The following is a 23922-nucleotide window of genomic DNA, read 5'->3' as shown; positions in this document are numbered from 1 at the left end:
CACCTGTTTGGGGGCTCCTGCAACATCCCTGAAAGAATGGAAGGGGACACTGCTCATCTGCAGAGAAGATTCCTAAGCAAAGCACGCCACACCAGGGAGGCCAGTGCCCATCCTCCACCTGGAGGCATAAGCCGCCTTGGTAGCTATTCCAAGGCTGGAATTGGAAGCTCCACTTCCCAAACATGAGGGAAGAAGAAAAGGTTGGGCACCAACTACAACTACTGTTTAGTACATTCAGCAAAGTATAATCCTAAGAAGAGATAAATCTGGGACTGCCCAAGTCAGAAAGGGGCTGGTAGCCGGGGGGCTGGTAGCTGTCATCTTAACTCTGTACCTGGCATGAGGGGAAGCAGGGCAGACTGAAAATTACAGTGCTGGTTAGGGACCAGCTTCTTTCCATCCAGATCAGATTCCAACTCTAGCCTAAGCCCCAGCTCCACCACTGGAGGGAGGAAGCTGGGGGTACCTGTCCAGCCTCTCCAGAAAACTAGAGGCCACATCACAGAGACCAGTGATCACCCTACTTTGGCAGTGCAAGCCCCCCAGGGGACATTCTGTGGCTGGAATTGGAAGTCCCCTTTACCAAAAATAGGGGAGGAAGATACGGTTGGCCACTGATTTCAGCTACTGATTAGTAAATTCAGCTGGCTAAAGTATAACTCTAAGAACAGCTAAAGTTTGAATCTGTCCAAGTCAGAGAGAAGCCGGCAGTCGCCATTTTGACTCTGCCCCTAGCAGGAGGGGAAGCCAGTCTGACTGAAAATCAAAGTGCTGGTAGGGACTGGTTTCTTTCACTCAGATCAGCCTGCCATCCAAGCCTAGGCTTCAGCCCCACCTCTAGCAGGGAGGAAGCTGGCAGGCCCTACGTCAGCCTATCCAGGGAACTGCAAGTACATCTGGCTGGCACAGACTGAATAACTGGAAGTCTACTGGGGCAAATGTGGTCATCTTGGACCTGCACAGCACAGACTACTGCCCACACCTGCAGCTCCATCCCTGCCACAGGCAGAGGAGAAAGGTGTGTGAAGCTTCATCAGTCTCTCTGGGCAACTACAGCCTAGGCCTGCATGACTTGGATTATTCCACACAGCAGCATCTCTCTCACTACCCCTGGCAAAGGAGAAAGTTCTGAGAAGCTTCAGTGGTTCCTGGGGCAATAAGGGCAATTTGAACTTCCACAGTTTATAGCACCAAATACATCCTTGGCTCCTACTACACAACCAGCAGGGACGAAAGGGCAGGAAGCCCTAAATTAAAGAGAAAAACTACACCCAGACGCCAACAAAAAATTAACAATCCACACCAAGAAACCAGGTGACGTGACACAGTTAAAGAACAAGACTCCAGATGACATAAAGGAGACAAGTAATCATAGATGTTCAAACAAATCTCCTTAATAAATTCAATGAGATGCCTAAAGAGATTAAGGACATTAAGAAGACACTGGATGAGCACAAAGAATTTGAAAGCATAGATAGAAAAACAGCAGATCTTACGGGAATGAAAGGGGCAATAAATGAAATTAAAAATACACTGAAATCATGTAACAGAAGATTTGAGGAGGTATAAGAAATGATTGGTAAGCTTGAAGAAATGGCCTCTGAAAGTGAACATACAGAAGAACAAATGAAGTATGGAAAAACTTGAACAAGGTCTCAAGGAACTAAACAACAGCAAGAGACGTGCAAACATACATGTCATGGGTGTCCCAGAAGGAAAAGAAAAAATGAAAAGAATGAATATTTGAAAAAATAATGGTAGAAAATTTCTCAACCCTATTGAAAGACATAGATATCCACGTCCAAGTACAACACACTCCCATCGGGAAAAACCCTAATACACCAACTCCAAAACACACACTCTTCAGAATGACAAATGCCAAAGATAAAAGAATTCTGAGAGCAGCCAGAGAAAAGCAATGCATAACATATAAGGGATACCCAATAAAATTAATGCACATTTCTCATCAGAAACCACAGAGACAAGAAGACAGTGGTCTGATATATTTAAGATACTGCAAGAGAAAAACTTCTAGCCAAGAATCTTATATCTGGCAAGACTGTCTTTCAAAAATGAGATCAACTTTAGAATATTTACAGATAAACAGAAACTAAGAGAGTTTGTAACCGAGAGACCAGATTTGCTGTTAATACTAAAGGGTGTGCTACAGCCTAAAGAGAAAAGACAGGAGAAACCTGGAATAGATTCTAGAGATGAAGTTTTATCAATAAAAGTAATTCAAAGTATCAAAAGAGTGATGAAAATAAAATATGGTATATAAAACCCAAATATTCGGAATATACTTAGCCAATGATGTAAAGCACTTGTATTCAGAAAACTACAACTCAAGGTTAAAAGAAATTTTTTAAAAAGGCCTAATTAGAAAAACATTCCCTGCTCACAGACTGGAAGACTAAATATTAAGATGTCAATTCTACTTAAATTGATAAAAAAAGATGCAATGCAATCCCAATAAAAATTCCACAAGCATTTTTTAAATAAATGGAAAACACGATCATCAAATTTATTTAGTTAGAGTGGACTTACTGGTATTCTACTATAGAACTATTGTGACTCTAGCAATGGAAGAAACTCTATCATTGATGGGGAGACCCCGGCCACGGTAGTTGCTGAGGGCAGAGAGAGGGAAGAAAAGGTGTGATGTTGGGGCATTTTCAGGACTTGGAGTCGTTCTAAATGATACTGCAGGGACAGATGCTGGAAATTATATATCCTGCCATAATTATATATCCCACTGAATGAACTAGGGGAGTGTGTAAACTACAATGTAAAACTATAATCCATATGGTGCAGCAGTGCTCCAAAATGTATTCACCAAATACAATGAATGTGCCACAATGATGAAAGAGGCTGTTGATGTGGGAAGAGTAGGGGTGAGGATGGGGGTGGTATATGGGAATCTCTTATATTTTTTTAATGTAACATTTTTTGTGATCTACATATCTTTAAAAAAAAAAAAAAGACAAAAATTTAAAAATTGTTTAAATAAAAGGAAAAAAAATTATTTGGAAGGGCAAGGGGTCCTGAATAACCAGAAACATCTAAAAAAGGAAAAATGAAGTTGGAGGACTCTCATTTCCAGACTTTGAATCATACTAGCTAGCTACAGTGGTAAAAACAAGCATGGTACTGGCAATAAGATAGACACAAAGACCAGTGGAACCAAATTGATGGCTCAGAAACAGACCCTCCTCACATGTATGGTCAAGTGATTTTTGACTAGGCTGTCAAACCCACACAGCTTGGGCAGAATAGTCCATTCAACAAATGATGCTGAGAGAACTGAATATCCATAGACAAAAGAGGGAAAGAGGACCCCTATTCACACCTTATCCAAAAATTAACTCTAACTGAATCAAAAACCTAAATATAAAGCAGGAGCCATGAAACTTCTAGAAGAAAACGTAGGAAAATATCTTCAAGTCCTGGTGGTAGGTGATGAATTTTTAAAGGAAGTAAAAGGAGAGGACTTAGATAGACTATTGATGTTTAATGTATGAAGAAGTTTTAATTAGTTTTACTGTAAAAGTGTAGAAATGTACAGAATTGATGGTATCACATTATAGTAACAGCTGGTTTATAAATGGGGATGTGGCTGAAAATGGTAGTCTAGAGATATAAATGCCAACTGACAGAATGCTAGAGAATATCTAGGGAATGAATAGCACAGTAAACCCAGAGGTGGATGAGAATTGTGGCTGATGATACAGATTCAAGAGTGCCCGTTGTTAGCTAGAGCAAATGTACATCACTAGCGCAGGGTGGTGGGAATGTGGAGAAGCATAGGAAAAATACAGCTGGAGTGTCCTTTGGACGGTGGTTAGCAAAAATAATGAAATATTCTTGCATCTATGCCAAAGGTGTACTATGTCGATAATGGGGGAGTATGGAAAATGTGTGCCAAATGTACATTATAGACCCGGTAATAATCAGATGTTATTATAATTTGTAACAAATATTCCACCAGGGTGTGGTGTGTTGACAGAGGGGTATTGTTTGGGAATTCTACACATGTGCATGATTGTTTTGAAAGTTTAGAACTTCCGTCATAAAAATATACTTAAAAAATAATAATAGGATGGGGTTGGGGGAAAAATACACCAAATGACCAAATTTAAGATAAGGACTGTAACTAGTAGTAAGATTTTGACAATATTCTTTCATTAACGACAATGCAAGATGTTGGTGGAGGGTTGATGTATGGGGCCCCTATATGATGTTATTATGCATGTACGCATTCTAAGTTCACAGCTTTTACTATACACTTATTGTTTATGTTCATATATAAATGATAATGATAATAAAAAATAATAGGAGGGCTTGGGGGGAAAATACTTTGATTATATAGTAATACTTTGAAGATGCTCTTTAATCATTAGTTAAAAATGTCTAATAATGCAAGGTATTGGTGGTAAGGTAAGGTATGAGAGCACTTTATGGTGTTATATAGATTTGTTTTGTAAGTTCACAACTATTACTATACACTTATTTTTTATGTATGTTCATGTTTAAGTGATATGCTTCAATAAATTTTTTTAAAAACACAATGAGAGGAAAGTACGTGTGGCTCATGCAATTGGGATCCCACCTACCACATGGGAGGTCATTGGTTCGGATGCCAGTGCCTCCTAAAGAAGACAGCAAGCTGTCACATGAGGAGTCACAGTGAGCTGTTACAGCAAGATGATTCAACAGAAACTCAGGGAGGAAAAACACAAAGGCAGACACAACAAAGCAGGGAGCAGAGGTAGCTCAAGCTATTAGACACCTCCCTCCCACATCAGAGGTCCTGGGCTCAGTCCCAGTGCCTCCTAAAAGAAACAAGGAAGCCGTCCAGTGTGAAAAAAGTGCAGCCTGTCCAGGAATGGCACCACACACATGGAGAGATGACGCAGCAAGACAACGCAACAAAACAGGACACAGATTCCGGGTGCCGCTGACAAGAATACAAGAGGGCACAGAAGAACACACAGGGAATGGACACCGACAGCAGACAACCAGGGGGAGAGAGAAATAAATAAAAAATAAATCTTTTTAAAAATTAAAAAAAAAAGAAACAAGGAAGATGAACAGACACAGCAAGTGCAAACAACAATGGGGTAGGGAGAAATAAATAAAAATAAATCCTTAAAAAAACACACAATGCAGGGAGCTGATATGGCTCAAACAGTTGAGCGCCTACCTCCCACATGGAAGGTCCCAGGTTGGATTCCAGGTGCCTCCTAAAAACAAAAATAAAACAACAAGCAAACAGGGAAGCGGACTTGGCCCAGTGGTTAGGGCATCCGCCTATGACATGGGAAGTCCGTGGTTCAAACCCCGGGCCTCCTTGACCCATGTGCAGCTTACCCATGAGCAGTGCTGATGCGTGCAAGGAGTGCCCTGCCATGGCAGGGGTGTCCCCCGCGTAGGGGAGCCCCACGCGCAAGGAGTGCGCCCCATAAGGAGAGCCGCCCAGCGCGAAAGAAAGTGCAGCCTGCCCAGGAATGGTGCCGCACACTGACACAATAAGATGACGCAACAAAAAGAAATACAGATTCCCAGTGCCGCTGATAAGGATAGAAGCAGTCACAGAAGAACACGCAGCAAATGGACACAGAGAGCAGACAACAGCGCAGGGCGGGGGGGTGGAATAAGTAAAAAAATAAATAAATCTTTAAAAAAAAAAAACAAGCAAACAAATGGGGGGGGGAAAAAAACTCAAGGGAGTTGATGTGGCTCAGTGGTTGAGCGCCACTTCCTACATATGGAGGTCCAGGGTTCAGTGGCCAACCCTGGTACCTTAAAACACACACACACACACACACACACAAAGGGATACTACTTCATATTCGCTAGGAGGGCTTTAAGAAAAAAAAGAAAAAGGGCAGGTAAGTGTTGGCCATGATGGGGATAAAGTGGAACCTCCAGACAATGCCTGGGGGATGTAAAATAGTGCAGCCACTTTAGAAAACATTTTAGTGGTTCCTCATAAAGTATAGAATTACCCTATGACCCAGCAATCTCAAGTCTTGGTATGTACACAAAAGAACTGAAAACAGGGACCTGAACAGATCTGTACATGGATGTTCATAGCTACAGAGCACACAACAGCCAAAATGTGGAAGCAACCCAAATGTCCATCAATGGTTCAATGGATATACAAAAATGTGATATATATATATACAATTATTCAGCCATATAAAGTAATGAAGTTCTAATACATGCAACATGGATGAACCTTGAAGATATGTTAAATAAGCCAAACACAAAAAGACAAATATTGTATGCCCTCAGTTATATGAAAAAACTGAATATATAAACTCAATGACACAGAAAAAAGTTTACTGAGTAAACTTACCAGGGGCAAGGGTAAGGATGAAGCATGGGGAGTTAATGTTTAATGGGGCATGGGGGGTTAATATTTAATGAGTACAGTTTTTGTTTCACGTGAGCGAAAAGTTTTCATAATATAGATAGTGGTGATGGAAGCACATTATGAATCTAATTAACACCACTGAATTGTATTCTAGTAAACAGTTAAAATGGGAGAGGAAATGCTGTACATATGGTACAATTAAAAAAAAAAACTATCAACATAAACTCATCAACATGCGAGAACTTAAGGAACATTTCTCCCATGTGCTGTTGTGCTGTTCCTTAGGCATCTACAGAATATTCTTCCAGGGAAGCGGACTTGGCCCAGGGGATGGGGCGTCCATCTACCCCATGGGAGGTCCGTGGTTCAAACCCCGGGCCTCCTTGACCCGTGTAGAGCTGGCCCTTGCGCAGTGCTGATGCACTCAAGGAGTGCCCTGCCACACAGGGGTGTCCCCGCGTAGGGGAGCCCCACGTGCAAGGAGTGTGCCCCGTAAGGAGAGCCGCCCAGCGTGAAAGAAAGTGCAGCCTGCCCAGGAATGGCACCGCATACACGGAGAGCTGACACAACAAGATGACACAACAAAAAGAGACACAGATTCCCATGCCGCTGACAACAGCAGAGGCGGACAAAGAACACGCAGCAAATGGACAACACAGAGAACAGACAACTGGGGTGGGGGGGGGGGGGGAGAGAAATAAACCTTAAAAAAAAGAAGACTATGTTATTCCACTTCACATTCACCTTCACACTAAGATGGGATAATCAAAAAATTGGAAAATAAGTGTGGGAAAGGATGTAGAGAAATTAGGAACCCTCATTCATTGCTGGTGAGATTGTGAAATGGTGCAGTGGCTGTGGAAAATAGTTGACAGTTCCTCAGGAAGTCAAATACAGAATTATTTTATTCAACACTTCCTCTCCTAGATCCCAAAATAATTGAAAAGAGGCACTCATATTTTATACAAATAGTCACACAAGCACTATTCACAATAGCCAGAAGGCAGAAATAACCCAAATGTATATTTATGAAACAACAAATAAATTGTGGCATATATTTACAATGGGGATATTATTCAACCATAGAAAGGAATGAAGTACTGATAGATGCTACAACATGGATGAACCTTAAAAACAACATACTAAATGAAACAAGTTATACATACAAAATCACATATTGTATGCTTCCATTTATATGATATTATGGGTATTATATGAAACATCCAGAAGAGATATAAATATCCAGATAAATATCCAGAAAAGATAAATCTATATCCAGAAGAGATAGATAGCAGACTAATGTTTGAGACTACTGGTCTTAGCCAGGGGCTGAGGAGAGAGAGATGGGAAATGAAAGCTTAATGAACATAGGGTTTTACTGTGAGGTGATAAAAATGTTTTATAACTAGGTAAAAGTGGTGGTTGCATAACACTGTGAATGTACTAAATGCCCCTGAATTGCTCACTTTAAAATGGTTAATTTTATGGTAAGTATAGAATTTCACCTCAAGAAACAAACAAAAAGAAGTTAATTTGAACAAATGCCGTAATGTCAAAAATAACAATAATCCCGCTTCATGATTTCAAAAAAACAGCGAATATTAAAGACTAACTGAAGGGTATAAAAGAGAATGGCAGGGGGAAGCGAATGTGGCTCAACCCACTGGGCTCCTGTCTACCATATGGGAGGCCCTGGGTTTGCGTCTCAGGACCTTGTGGAGGCAGGCTCGCCTGCACCCACAGAGAGGTGATGGCCCGCGCCCACCAAAAGCTGGCACAGCAAGATGACACAAAAAGGAGACAAGTAGACACAGAGGAACGCGTAGCAAAGGGACAGAGAGAGCAAACAGCAAGCAAGTGGGGGAGGTGGGGGTGGGGATAAATAAAATAAATCTTGGGGAAAAAAAAAGAATGGTGGGGAGTGGATGTGACTCAGCCAGCTGGGGGCCTGCCTACCACACAGGAGGTTCTGGGTTCGAGTCCGATGCCTCCTAAAAAAGACAAGCAGATGCTGCACCCACTGCAACAAGCAGACACCTAAATGACCAGATGCTACAACCCAGCAACCACCACAGCCCAGAAGGAGGAGATCAAGTTCAAGCCACTGGGCACTTGCCTCCCATGTGGGAGTTCCCAGAGCCTCCTAGAGAAGGCAAGCAAACAATGAGCAGAGAGACTAGAGAACCATGTAGGAGAAGAGGGAGATAAATTTTAACAAATTAAAATTAAAAAAATATATATATATATGAAGTATATTTTAAAAAAAGAATGGCTATATATGCTCTGACAATGTAAATAAATGTAAATGTAAGAAAAAGAGGGAGATTATATTATCTATTTAACTTCATGATCATATAACACAATTTCTGAAAAACAAACTGGTGTGTCCTTATTGTGCCTATAATACATACACTGACACAAAACTACTAAATAAAAATGAAAATATCACTTTCAAGTAGTAGGAAAAGGCAACTACAAATTTGGTTACTAAGCAACAATAAATGCCAACTCATTTCTTTGAGGACAGCGGAGGCCACACCTTCCCCAAACAAGCTCTCTTGCCTCAATTCTACCAGTAGAGCTAAAAGTCTAAAGAACATCATCCAAGCAACCCAAACAGGTAACAGTAAAACTCTGGATTTTTTTGAGGTTAGCCCTGAAATATCTATCAATAACCCAGAATTCTTAGAATACTGTCTCAATTGATCCTGAACAATTCTAAAAATATTTATACATCAATAACTAAATCAAAATCAGTTTAATTCCACATTAAAACATTTTGTTCTGATTCTAGGAAAACTGATAATACATAATATTAATACATAAAGCACTACAAACTTCTTGGAATATTTAATCAATCAGGAAAAAAAGTTACTAAATGTTATTCAAACATTTCTTAAAATAACCCAATGTTTATATAAAAAGCAGCACCCTGAATGACCTCTTAGTTTTGTTTTGTTTTGTACTGGGGACTGAACCCAAGACCTCATATGTGGGAAGCAGGCACTCAAGCACTGAGCTCCCCTGACCTCTTAATTTTTGTCTACAGAACTCAACATATTTAAGAGTCATGGTGATTTTAACAATAAGCTAATTATGGCTAATAAGTGAAAAAAAATCACAATTCAGTCTGATTTAACATTAATATATTAATATAGTTACCTATTCATAGTTCCAGACACATCAACATCATTCATAAAGCATTCAATGTTCAAAGGGAGGTCTGAAGCATTTGCACTCATCAATTTCTTGAGTTTTTCACACTCTTGAGACAGTCTTAGTAATGCACGTATTTTGGACTTTATGTCTAGTTTATATTTCTTCCCAAATTCTTGACAGAAGTGATTTACTAAAACCTCATCAAATTTTCTGCCTCCCAGTGTTGTGTCAAATGCAGTGGCCATAACCTTAGAAAAAATATAATTAATCAAACAATTAATCAATTAAAAAATTCCTCATGAAGTACATTTAACTGGTAAATTGTATTTTTAAAAGAGGGGTAGCATTACAGTTGAAAGAAGACAATGTGCACAAGTCACCACTCTAAAAAGAGACATCATAATCCCCAATTTAAAGATGTTACTAGAGATCTAGACAGATCATATAATTTGCAGATTACAAAGCTATTAAGTGGTGCAGGTGGAATTCAAAATAAATCTCCTTAATTCCGAGTCCATGCCCTCCCCAATCTGACTCCCAACATCCAAGGTCAAATGTACAACCATAATTTAAAACATGCACAAGTTCTAAATGATCAATTCAAAAGAGAATGCAAATACACTAACATGTCACACACATACTTCTAGTCCTATCGCTATCATACACCTATGAATAACTAGCAAAGTCCTAGCTCTAAATGCAGTTTACTACTAAGAAAGATGACACGGCCTTGACTCACAACAATTTGTTTCTATTGTAACAAAGAAATCTAACCAGTTTAGGGTTATCCGCTTTCCTAATCTCTAACAGGTTAGAAGCAAACTAGTTCTAATTCCATTCAATAACAAAAGATAGGATATCATTATGAAAAATAAAACCAATTTTTAAAAATCTCTTCAAAGAACGTCAGAGAAATTTTCTTAGTAAGATACATTACTGAATATGTGTGATTCCAAACTGTTTTCTTAAAAGACTAGAATGAGACACACCAAAATGTCAGAAGTGTTACTATCATGGATGATGTCTTTCCTTTACACATACATGATTTTCCAAGTTTGGGGAATGTTTTTATAATAACATTTTTATAATTAAATTTAAAAGCAATCAAAAGGATTAGAAAACTGACAGCTGACACTGAAGGACAGTTTAGATAAACAAAAACAGTCATTAATACACATCATTCTGATCCAAAGCCAAGGTTAAATTATGGCCAGTATTTTCTATTTAAAAAGACAAAAATACAGAATTAAGCTTTAGAAATAATTCTACTAATGATTAAAATAAAGTTTAAACACTGAGAATTATACTTGGCCCATCACTTACACCAGTAAAAAACAGGGCTCGCTTGTTTTCCAACCATCCCAAAAATGTGTTTTCTCTTTGTAAAAAAAAAAAAAGGGGGGGGGGAGGGGAACAGAGCTAAAACCAAAACCAATATAAAGTCTCTTTTTCCAAGAAACAGGACTGCAACAAATAGATCTTGGCAACTCGACTCAACTAATTAAAGCAAAGCTCAAAAAAAACCTTGATTCTTAAGCAAAATCCAGATAAAATCATCTAGAGCAGGGATTCTTAACCATTTTTGTTCCACAGATGCCTTTGCCAGTCAGGTGAGAACCATGGACCCCTTACTAAGTCCATACTATACTGTGTATTATTTAATGAATATATCATACCTGCACCAACACATTTCCACAAGAATAATGTTTTTTTTTGCATTTTCAATTCAACCTCACAGATCCCCTGAAATCTTGCCACGGACCCCTTGGGAGTCTGTGGACCCCTGGTTAAGAATCCCTGATCTAGAGCTAGAGAACTGATTGGAAATCCCATTTTGGAACTAGCATAAACCTACAGACTCACCTGTGACTTTAATCAGCCCCCTCTTGCTTTGACTTTTATATTTACAGACTTTGACTTTTTTTAGACTTTTCTGGAAACAAAACTGCTTTCTCCAGAAGTCCATGGTTCCCACATCACTCCTCATCTGGTTTCTTTTGGGCATCCAAATTCTAAGCCCTCTACCCTTTTCCCAAAACACTTAAAACATCAAGAGCTAGAGAACTCCTCTCCTATCCCCTCGACCCTCAATAGATCAAGGGATTCCATGCTAAAGAATATCCTACGAAGACGGCAGGGTAAACATTATTTTCTCCAATGAGGCTCAGGGAGCTAAAGAGTTTTTTCTTCAAGGTCTATGCTCCTTGTTTCACACTACTTTATCTACCTCTGAATAAGTTCTTTTGGACCCACAACTTCCATCCTGCCCCTACAATATATTTAATTTCTAGTTCAGACAGCTCATAACAAATTTCTAAAAGTGAAACAAAAGTCTTTAATTATTTAAACTCTAAAAAATACCTACTTATCATACTTGTAACAGTCTTTGTGGAATATGTATACTTACTTTCAATTTTCCTCTATTAAATGCACATATAGAAACTTGATAAGCAGAATGCCCCATGTCTACAAAAACTACATTTCTTGGTTTCTCCTCTAAAGCAGGAAGGTCTTGTTTATAGATTCCATATGCAAGAGCAACTACACGAGAAAAAAAGTAGGTTCAACATAGTATTTAAATAGAAAACATTCATTTGAGTAGGAAAAATTAGGTGTTGTATAGAGTGAATGTGACTGCATCATGCACTATTAGATATTAATAAAATCAAATTCTTTATAAACTTTGCATCATGTTCATTAAAAACATGCAATTTCAAAGAGGTGAGCACTGACATTCACTTATGCTTTCTTACCATTTCCAACAGACTTTGGCAAATGTTCCCAAATTCCCACACTTTCTAAACATTTTCCCAAATTTTTCTACCCATGGCCATCTCAACATTCCAACATATCCTAGCCCTGATATATTGCTTTGCTCCCCATTCCTCTAACTCTACAATACCAGAGCCAATAAGAGAAAGGACGAATCTTTAAAACACTTCTCAGCACACAAAATAACTGTTTTGTCCTAAATAAGCATATGATTAAATACGAAGTGCTACAAGGGTATGAAAAAGTATTGTTAGATTAATTCTTCACATGTGACAGTTTCTAAAAATATTGTGACACATTAACTGGTACATGCCAAGCAAAATAAAAAGCAAGAAACCTAAGATTCCACAACCTTCAAAATTAAGCAAATCAGAAAATGAAGTTAAATCATTCACCTTACCTGCAGTAGTTTCATTCATTAATCGTAGACAATTAAGACCAGCAATCTGTGTTGCATCCATCACTGATCGTCTTTCTGCATCAGTATAGAAACAAGGAACCTACAAAAAAAGTTGAAAGTTATGGAGATGCTTATTGTAGGATTTATATATTCTGAATATATAACCCTTATCATATAAGTGGTTTCCAAGTATTTTCTCCTGCTGATGCTCTATTTTTACTTTTGTGATAAAGCCCTTTGATGCACAAGTTTTTAATTTTAATAAGGTCTCATTTATTTTTGCTTTTGTGGCTTATGCTTTGGGTGTAAAGTCTAAGAAACCATTGTCTATTAATACAAGATCCTGAAGATGCTTCCCTAGGTTTTCTTCTATGAGTTTTGTAGTCCTAATTTTCATATTTCAGCCTTTGAACCATTTTGAGTTGATTTTTGTATAAGGTGTGCGATAGGGTCTTCCTTCATTCTTTTGCCTTGGATATACACCTCTCCCAACACCATCTGTTAAAAAGACTCTCCTTTCCCAACTGAATAGACTTGGCAGCCTTGTCAAAAATCAATTGGAGAGAGCGAATGTGGCTCAAGCAGCTGGGTGTCTGCCTACCACACGGGAGGTCCTGGGTTCACTTTCCAGTGCCTCCTTAAAAAAAAAAAAAAAAAAAAAGAGGACAAGCAGACAGAGAGCACACTACAGACAGACACAGAGAACAGGCAGTGAGCGTAAACAACAAGAGGAGGGAATAAATGAACAAATCTAAAAAAAAAAAAAAAAAATCAATTGGCCATAGATATGAGGGTCTATTTCTGCACTCTCAATTCAATACCATTAGTCTATATCTCTCTCCTTGAGCCAGAACCACACAGTTTTGAACACTGTAGCATTGTAGTAAATTTTTTTTTTTGAAGTACCAGGGCCAGGGATTTCACCCTGGACCTCATAGTGGGAAGTGAGCACTCAACCACTGAGCCACACTGGCTCCTGAGTTGGTTTTCTGTGTTTGCCTGTTGTTTGTCTTTGTTTTTAGGAGGCACTGGAGACCAAATTCGGGACCTCCCATGTGGAAGTAAGCACCCAACCACTTGAGCCACATCTGCTCCCCTTGAAATAAGTTTTAGTCAGGAACTGTAAGTCCTCCAACTTCATTATTCTTTTTCAAGATGGTTTTGGCTATTCGAAGTCCATTATCCTACCAAATAAATTTGATAATTGGCTTTTCCATTTCTGCAAACCAAGCTGCTGGAATTTTGATTGGGATTGTGTTGAATCTGTAAATCATTCTGCATTTGACAAAATACAGCCTCTTTTCTTTGTAAAAACACTTACAAAAATAGGAATATAAGGCAACTTCCTCAGCATGATAAAGGGCATATAATGAAAAACCCACTGCTAACATCATACTTAATGGTCAAAGTCTGAAAGCTTTCCCTCTAAGATCTGGAATAAAGCAAAGATACCCACTCTCACCAATGTTATTCATCATTGTACTCGAAGTTCTAGCCAGAGCAATTAGGCAAGAAATAAAAGGCACTCAAACTGGAAAGAAGTAAAACTTTCACTATATGCAAATGATATAATCCTGTATATAGGATGTCCTGAAAAATCTACAACAAAGCTCCTAGACCCAATAAATGAATTCAGCACAGTGGCTGAAGTGTGTACAAGATTAACACACAAACATTAGTGTTTCTATTCACTAATACATAAGCAATCTGAGGAGGAAACCAAGGAAAAAATTCCATTTACAATAGCAACTAAATAAAAAAATATCTAGGAATAAATTGAACCAAAGATATACATTTGATTTTTGAATCCTGGGATTATTACCTTTTAAAAATAAGTTTATTTCAATAATCAATGTAAAAATAATATAAAATACACCCAAGACCAAATTATTAAGTTGGTGTAAAAGGAACTGCCATTTCAGACCATAAATTTAAATCATTTTAACTAGGCTCAAACACATCTTTATTAATCAAAATAGGAACCATTACAATCAACACATTTTTGCCAATGAGAAATAAATTTGTTCATTCCTGTACCATAAAAATAAGTGCTTTGGGATTCAACAAACTCTTGGAAAGCATTTTCTGCATTCTGCTGGTTGTGGAAGCATTTTTTCCCTGCAAAAAGTTGTCGACATGCTTGAAGAAAGGGTAGCCAGTTGGCGAGAGGTCAGGTGAACATGGCAGATGAGGCAAAACTTCATAGCCCCATTCGTTCAACTTTTGAAGCACTGGTTGTATGACATGTGATCGGGCATTGTTGTGGAGAATTGGGCCCTTTCTGTTGACCAATGCCGGCTACACACACTGCAATTTTCAGTGTTATCTCACTGATTTGCTGAGCATATTTTCTCAGATGTATTGGTTTCACCAGGATTCAGAAAGCTATAATGAATCAGACCAGCAGACCACCGAAGAGTGCAAGTTTGCCTTTGGGAAGTGCTTTGAAGCTTCTTCTCAGTCCAACCACTGAGGTGACCATCACTGGTTGTCGCATAAAATCCACTTTTCGTCGCACGTCACAATCCAATCAAGAAATGGCTCGTTGTTACATACAATAAGAGGACACTTCAAAACGATTCTTCTTCTTTTCGGTCAGCTCATGAGATACCCACTTACTAAGCTTTTTCACCTTTCCAATTTGCTTCAAATGCCAAACCACCATAGAACGGTCAACGTTCAGTTCTTCGGCAACTTCTCAAGTAGTTTTAGGATGATTAAGTTCAATGATTGCTCTCAATTGGTTGTTGTCATCTTCTGATGGCCGGCCACTATGCTCATCTTCAAGGTTCTTGTCTCCTTTGCAAAACTTCTTGAACCACCGCTGCACTGTACATTCACTAGCAGTTCCAGTTGTCTCCACTGCTTTACAACCCATTTTGAACTCAAATTTAAAAATTGCTCAAAATTTGCTTTTTGTCTAACATTATTTCCATAATCTAAAATAAATATATTTAAAGTTCTTTGAAATCTATTAACTTTAATTTTTTTAAAAAGTGCAAAAATAGAAAAACAAAAAGAACTGACCTGAGATGCCAGTTCTCCAATGCAACAGATTAAAACAATAAAAGCCAACATGGAAAAAATAAAATAAACAGCAAGTGATAGATTAGCCAAAAAAAAAAAAAAAGCAAGAAATACACTTTAAAAGATTAACATAACCACATTTATTTAAGAATGTATGCCACAATTGCAACAATACAAAACTGTGATTACTTTTGCAACCAACCTACCACATAGCAATGAGATGAACTACAGTGCCCAAAGCTAAAAAAAAAATAATGACTGCAGGAAAGGGTTAATATAGCAGGCCAGGAACTGTTATCCTCAGAAAGGCCTGCATACAAGATTGGTCCTTGGCTGTTATCTAAGAACTTGATTGGCATCTAGGAACTTGACCTATAAAGTTACTAACATTGATAGAAAAATTTCCTCTAATGATCAGAGTGGTCACTGTTCCTAAAATGTTAGTGTAAACAATGTAGTTCATGCTGAATACCTGCTTTCCTTCTCAAAATCTGGAATTCTGACACATACAAGGCAATAAGATACCTATGTGACTGACTCTAAATAATCTCCAGAACAATATACAGGCTCAGGTGAGCATCCCTGGTAGAAAACACTTCACCCATGTTACAGCTCATTGTTGAAAGAATTATGTACATCCTATCTGACTCTTCTAGGAGGGGGCCCTTGGAAGCTTGTGGCTGGTTTCTTCCAGACTTTGTCCCATATACCTTTTCCCTTTGTTGACATTGCTTTATATCCTTTTGCTGTAAAAATCTTAGGTGTGAGTACAAATGAACTCTTGGTCCTGTGTGTCCTCTGAGCAAATCACCAAAACTGGGTGTTGTCTTGAGAAACCCCCAACACAATGAATTAACATGTCATCTTTTAATTTGATCCCCCCAAAAAATGAAAAGCCACTGAGGCATTCTGCCATTTTATATAAACTTTTCTTCTACTTTGTGCGTAATTCAGGATCAATGTTAAAGAGTGCTTGATGTGAGAATGGGGACAAATCTGGAAGAACAACAGAATTGGAGAAAGGTAAGAAGCATCTAAGAAATAAAAGTGTCTACTATATAAGTCGTCGGAAAGCCAAGGTCATGAAATCAGAACTCACTAAACGCAAGGAGCACTTTTATTCCTCTCTGCATCCCAAGAAAAGGAGCACGGCATAATCCAATTCTTCCTAACAAACGTCAGCTCTGCTTTACTATATAAGCAAGAACCAAGGAATCTACCAGACATCTGGGTGAAAAGGCTGCGCAACAGTCTTTGCTTTGCCACGGAACACACTAACATTAAAACCAAAAAGGAAGGGAGCGATATCGCTTAAGTGGTTGAGCACCTGCTTCCCATATACAAGGTCTTAGGTACCTCCTTGAAAAAAAAAGACCACAGAGCCAAAGTAGCAGATAACAAATGCAGAGTAAGCAAATATAGCCATCCATTCCTCAGCAGTCCCTAAGAATGCCACTACAAGAACAAAGCTACAAGTAACCAGGCTTCCATCTAAACAGGGATATGAAAAAGACAAGGTGAAGTCTACTGCTGCCTTGTCTTTAATGCTACATACAGTTAGCAAATAAAAACAGAGAAAAAGACTTTTATAATTGAGGTATTCTACTTATACTAAGCTAGGTGCCGGAAGGAATCCATGAAGAAGTACACTTTAAGGTGACCTTGAAGAACAGTTAAGGTCTCAAGTAGGCAGAATAATAGGAGGCCTGAGAAAAAGGAGGCAGAAGATCTTTCATAAATTGTAACAAATATTTCTCAATAATGCAAGGTGGTGGTGACTGAGTGATGTATGGGAGTCCTATATAACGTTAAGCAAGTTTGTTTCGTAAGTTCACAACTTTTACTATACACTTATTGCTTATTTATGTTCATATATGAATGATAAACTTCAATACATTTTTTTAAAAGAAAAAATAAAGGAGGCAAAAAAGAATATTCAGAAAATAAAATGAGATTCATCAATGTGTAGAAATCAAACTCACCGAAACAACACAGTCAACGACAGGCTTCTTAAGAACATTTTCTGCTGTCTCCTTCAGTTTTGACAAGAGCATGGCAGTCACTTGCTCAGTGGTAAAATTTCGCTCTTCCTCCATATATTTCACCTGCAAGAAAACAAAAAGGATCCAGACTTCTTATATTTCTTCATGTCCAAAAGCCTAAAATAAACAATGCCTTGCATCATCAATGAAACATTATCTCAAGGGAGAAATGAAGAAAATTGGAAACAAAAATAACTTGGTCACTTCTAACTTTTTAACATGCTTGCCAAACATGGTAGTTGGTAGAAGTTTATGACCAGATTAAAACCTGAGACAAATGCCTATGCAGAAGCAAATGGTGTAACTCACCATGACCAATATTGCCTCTCCGTGAAGGAGACTAGTGATGAAAACTACTTCGGCATTTGACATCATATGTATTACTTTGTTTACTATATTTATTATCCATTTGACCAATTAGAATCCAATCCAACCTTCTTTAAGCTGCTGCTCCTAATCCGCAGACTGCCACCTTCTCCTCACATCCCAATCCAGCCACAATTTATCCTAGTTTAGAATCTAATAGCTTCCTCAATTTACTGCATGATAAAGATGGAAAAATAGGGAAGCGATTATGTTTCAACTGATAGAGTGTCCGCTTACCACATGGGAGGTCCAGGGTTCAAACCCAGGGCCCCCGACCCATGTGGTGAGCTGGCCCACGTGCAGTTCTGATGCACGCAAGGAGTGCCATGCCGCACAGGGGTGTCCCCCACACAGGAGAACCCCATACACAAGGAGAGTGCCCCACAAGGAGAGCCGCCCCAAGCAAAATAAGCGCAGCTTGCCAAAGAGTGGCACCGCACACAGGGAGAGCTGACGCAGCAAGATGACGCAACAAAAGAGACACAGATTCCTGGTACCGCTAACAAGAATGTGAGCGGACACAAAAGAACACACAGCGAATGGACACAGAGAGCAGACAACAGGGAGCAGAAGGGGAAAGGTGAGAGAAATACTTTTTTTTTTAAAAAAGAGATGGAAAAATACCCCCTCCATGAGACTCTAAGCGACCCATTTCTTCCCTGTTCTTTTGTTTAAATTAGTCAACTCTTCCACCATTGCTCTTGGACCCACTTGTTCCACAAATCTTCCCCAGTCTCTTTCTCCACTTGTGCTTGCAATGCCTATGACTAAATCTGGCAATATCCATCATATTTCTTTCTTAATTTTAAATATTCCCCATTTCCTCACCTTCCTTTCTCCCTTTTCCCTCCCCTGCATTCCAGCTTCACCCCTTAATATGCCATTCAAGATGTTCTGAAATTATTGTCACAGATATACACTAAGTAAAACCAGTGAATTGATCATTCTTTAGTTACTAGAATTCTTCTGTTTTAAACTCAATTCTAAGCTACACTACTTCAATTTATCTTGTTCTCACAGTTCATACCATCTGTTGGCTTTTGACACTGTTCCCATGACTCATTTCTCCAATTGGGGTGTCTCAACTCCCAAATCTCCTCTCTAAACCCACTTGCCTAGAAAGCTCATCCATCTTTCTGAATTCTTCATACTATCTCTAAGTGCAAGATGGACAGATAAATTCACCCTACCCACCCTCCAGCCTCTCACAATACCTTTTCTGTGAGATCAGTTCACAGCATGTTTTTCAAAGATTCCTTTGGCTGCCCCAGAGATACCAAAGCTTAGTATCTCAAAAGAACATCTCATTCCAACCTAAGTTCCAGTGTCATGAATATGACCATATATCTCTTTAGTAAATTAAACATGTTGATTCATTTGCCTGTTCTTCCAAAAGTATTCCCTAAATTCATGTAAGACCACTCCACCAGTGAACAAGACAACAAACAATGGCAATGTTAACCTTAAACCATCACTCCCCAACCCTCCAAATGTATTAACAGTGACACCTATGGCTTTCAACCAAAAGCCAGATCATTCAAAAGATATCAAATGGCCTTTCCTAGCAAAATCTTCTCCTAAGGACTGTAAATATTTTCATTACAATTTGAAGTGTTAGGAGAATGGCACTAATATAAGTGAACTGATAAAACTCTGCATTTTATTTTAAGACAATATCTTATAAACCTTACCTTTATACCTGTTAATCCAGTGGGCAACTGCACAACATCATATGCAAGGCTAGATTTTTCTGCCTCCACAAAAGGATCAGAGAACGCTCGGCCATGGAATCTTTTAAATCCCTGGACTGTGTTCTTTGCATTGGAAATTATCTAAGAGAAAGAATATCAAAGTCAAGGAGCGAAAAGACCAAAACTACTAAATTACTTAAAAATTTCAACAGCCTCAGACTGATTTAGCATCATTTTAGCTTCAAAAAAGTTTCCTTCTTAAAGTTTCAGTTTTCTTCACACAAGAAACCTTTCTGGGAGATGCCTGCTAGCATGTGAAATGAAGTATGAGGGACTAATATCTGGTCATACCATGGCAGGGCCAGGACCAGAACCCTTTTCCTACTTTTCCCTAAGAAAAGCTATTACACTTATAAAAGTGTGTTCTCCTCTTAAACTTCTAATGAACATTTACATAAAGTGATATTTAGCTCTTGAAAATTACCCACACTTGGCAGTAAAAAACTGTAAGGGAAAAAGGTTGTATGGACATGTACTAAGCAGTTAATTGAGGCAAGTATTAGGTTCTTTTTCCCTTGGGAGGGGAAGAAGTACCAAACTTTCTGAAGACAATTTGACAATATGTATCAATTCAGAAATTCTAGATGAAGAAATCTGCCTACAAGGAAAAAAAGATCCTAAGTATGCAAAGACGAATGCAAAATATTATTGAAGAATATCTTTTATAATAGATGACAAAACGGCCTGGATGGTCAATAACAGAGCCGGTAAATAAAGGATGCTATCTGCCAACAATGAAATACCAAATATTGGGTAAGATTATTTAGGAGGTGGGAAGACAAGGATCTATAAAGTATGTTATCACTTTCTTAGGGAAAAACAACAACATTTCTATGCTTGGAGTACTTTAAGTTATTAACTGATTTTTGGATAAGGGTATTATGGATGACTTTCAGATTCCTTTTATATTTACATCTGCATTTTCTATTTTCTCTGGACTAAACTATAATTTAGAAACAAAAATGCTGACCAAAACATTTAAAACATTTAAAAGCAAGCACATGTGCTTAAGATTTACAGGCTCTCTCTCTTGCCAATGCAGAAGTAGGAGTAACAAGCCCCAGTAGGAGATACCAGAGATCCTCTTTATCATCTATGTCAAAAAGCATACAAAGTCCTTTTGTAAAACAGCATTAGGCCTCCAAAATCAGGCCCTGCCTTCAGTAAGCAGCCAAGTAGAAACACAGTATCAGAACAACTCTATCAACCTACAACTGAGTAGCCAGTTTTTAATACAACTGTTCAATAATGAAAATAGACTTAAAAACTGGAAGAAGTCACTGGAATTTTAGAATTTCTAAATAATGCTACACTTACTATCTACTGGCCTTCTAAAACACCTTGAACTTTTGAAAATGAGATTTTTTTAAAAAATCATTATCAAATAAAAACCAATTGGCCAACAAACAAAAAAGGAGAAAAAAATACCCAAAAAGAAAAAAGAAAAGCAACTGGTCAAGCACCATTTTCTTAGGCTTATAAACTGTACCAAAATAGAATTTTTAATCCCTGCCCCAGTCTAGGAAAAAAATAAATAAATAAATAATCACTCTATATGTTGTTCCAAACTAAACCATAAAACCTCCAACTCCTTAACTTTACAGTGCTCTCAGACACTCAGGATAACAGAACTCTAATGCTCTGGTTGCTAAGAAACCAGCAAATATAATAAGACAGGTTCTTGGTTTAGAAAATAAATTAACAGCAAGTCTTTTAATGTGATCCTAGAAGTATGCTTTCTTCCCCAAGAAACTTAAAAAGATCAAATGTAGAGTAACACTGTAAGGAACATTTAAAATACCAAGTAACAATCGAGTCTTCCTTAGACAAGATCTGGGCAAAATACATTCTAAGTATGCATTAAACAGATTATATTGGCAATGTTATTTTTAAAAGAATCATTTTGTTAAAATAAGCACATCAGAGCAGGAATGAGGTCTGTTTCTGTGCATTTTACACACAGAGCCAAACAGTGCCAGGCACATAGTAAGGACTCATAGTTGCTGAATGGATGGAAGGACAAACCAGAGGAATTAGTCATTTTAGGAAAAAAAGAAAAAAAAACTCTACCTGGCTTTTAGCCGCTGCTCCGATAGAACGATTCTTAGGACCGAAAGAAATGCAAGCCCTAGAAGATAAAACATTTAGGTGTCAAACCTTATTGCAATATTACATCCTAAACAGCAGTCAAGATTTCTGAGTCTCAGCTAAAAAGCTATATATTTAATAGTGCTTAAATCTATGATTTTGGTCTTTCCAAATGAGCAAAACCATTCATGGAACAGGCTGTCTCATAATGAGAATTCTGTCATTGAGATGTTCAAGCACAAGTCCGACATAATGACCATCTTTCTAGTATGCTACGAAGAGGACTAACCTGTCTCCATCATCATGTTATTCTCAAGTCTCAATCAAAATCCCAATATCAAATAATGCACCTTTATAATAATATCAATTAAATTTTCTTTTTTTTAAGACAGTGCATAACTTCACCAAGAATATAGCCTATAAACCCTGTAAACAGTTCTCATCCTGCTGCATACAAGTAAAAAGTAATTTTTCCTGAACTGGCTTCCAAGGATTCAGTATTTCTGACAATGAACTTCATCATTCCCACTTTTGAAAATCTTCCGAGTTACCAATTCATACACTGCCTCCTTGTTTTAGGAGGCAAAACTGAAACCTGTATAAAGGTAGTAACTATTTAAACAAACTGTTTAAACTTAAAAAGTCAATTATATTGGAGCTGAAACTTTTGCTATCATGGTCCCTATGTTCTTCATTCTAATCCCTCTGGACGCGAACCCTATGTTCCCTTTACTCTCATTTGTCACCTCTTTCTAGTAGCTGCTTTCTCTCAGCCTAACATAAGACCAGTTTACCCATATCCCCTGAAAAATAATAAAAGACAAACTTACCAGAGTCCATTTCGCCCCCAAGAAAAAAGTGAGCCTTCCCTTCCCCTTTTAATAAGGACTGCATAAATTGCTTATGGGTACTCTCTCATTCATCCCTCAGAAGGACCCTATCTTACCCCCGTTTTACAGGTGAGGAAAAGGTATAAGTAAATTTATTTAGAGTCACGCAGTCTGAAAGCAACAGTCAGGATCCCAGATTATTTCCCCATACACTCTAGTTTTGATCCAACTATGTCTTGTCTTTATATTCTCCCTAGACTCCCAGTTCTCCCAGTTTAGCAGAATGAGTAATAAGGGCTCTGAAGCCACCATGCTTTGGTCCAAACCCACCTACATTAGATGAACTACAGAGCACAATTTTTTTTTTTTTACTTAAATAACACACTAGCCCAGTGCAACCTGGCAAAATGCTGGGCCTCTTTGTGCTTCGGTGGCCCTTTACAACCAATGGAGTAAGAACCCCTGTGAGCCAACCTACCAGGGCAGTTTTAAGCAGCCATGCCCTGCATTAACTGGTGGGAAGAATATGGCATAGCCTGGGATCTCCCTGAACTTCCTCAGAACCCCAAACTCTTAAAGTCTAGATAGCACTGAGGGTACTAGGCCCTCAATAAACACAGGTATGAAGCTCCTCCTCTCTGCATATATACCATCAATCATTAAAACAAAATCTCTTGGGTGCCACTTAAAATCATCTCTCCTATCACAGCCCACATAACCCTTGAGAAAACTGCCCAACATAATCTTACCAACTCCCCTCACTCTCCCTACTCCAAAAAGGCCTTCTAGCCTAGGCCTAACAACTGGCAAACCTACATCTTTCTAAAAAGCAAGAGATCTGAATTTCTAAGGTGTATCCCACAAAGACAGAAATCCCAAAGTAATTAAGAGGCAACATTATTGATCTACCTTTGTTTCCTGAGCCCTTTTCCAAACCTTCATCTCCTCAGAACTACTGGCTCTAAGAACAAAAAAAAGTTAATGCTCGCAACTCTCCTATATGTCCAGGTGAAGGGTAATTCCCTACTCTACCTCAATAGGCCAAAGCTATCTTGCTTCTAATTCACCCACCCAGTGACCCATCACAAGTTGGATAGTGTCCCTATCC

General features: G+C 38.4%; 1 protein-coding gene across 5 annotated transcripts in view; it reads right to left on the bottom strand.

The window, feature by feature from the left end:
* Positions 1 to 23922, bottom strand: part of HSPA4 (heat shock protein family A (Hsp70) member 4) — a 57753-nt gene that overhangs the window by 22639 nt on the left and 11192 nt on the right. For 3 of the 5 annotated variants that reach the window (XM_004456482.5, XM_004456481.4, XM_071210007.1), the window contains exons 2-7: positions 21967 to 22024; positions 19837 to 19977; positions 17720 to 17842; positions 12711 to 12810; positions 11946 to 12079; positions 9542 to 9786 (exon numbers count right to left, since the gene is read on the bottom strand). In XM_004456482.5, coding sequence (XP_004456539.1) covers positions 9542 to 9786; positions 11946 to 12079; positions 12711 to 12810; positions 17720 to 17842; positions 19837 to 19977; positions 21967 to 22024 — 801 coding nt within the window. Of the gene's footprint in view, positions 1 to 9541; positions 9787 to 11945; positions 12080 to 12710; positions 12811 to 17719; positions 17843 to 19836; positions 19978 to 21966; positions 22025 to 23723; positions 23776 to 23922 lie in introns of all 5 variants that reach the window. The other 2 variants (XM_071210005.1, XM_071210008.1) reach the window with 1 other exon arrangement.

Source organism: Dasypus novemcinctus, chromosome 2 (assembly GCF_030445035.2).
Source record: "Dasypus novemcinctus isolate mDasNov1 chromosome 2, mDasNov1.1.hap2, whole genome shotgun sequence".
Taxonomy (NCBI): Eukaryota; Metazoa; Chordata; class Mammalia; order Cingulata; family Dasypodidae; genus Dasypus; species Dasypus novemcinctus.
Note: the sequence above shows the minus strand (reverse complement) of the source record. Positions and strands in the feature narration are given on the sequence as shown.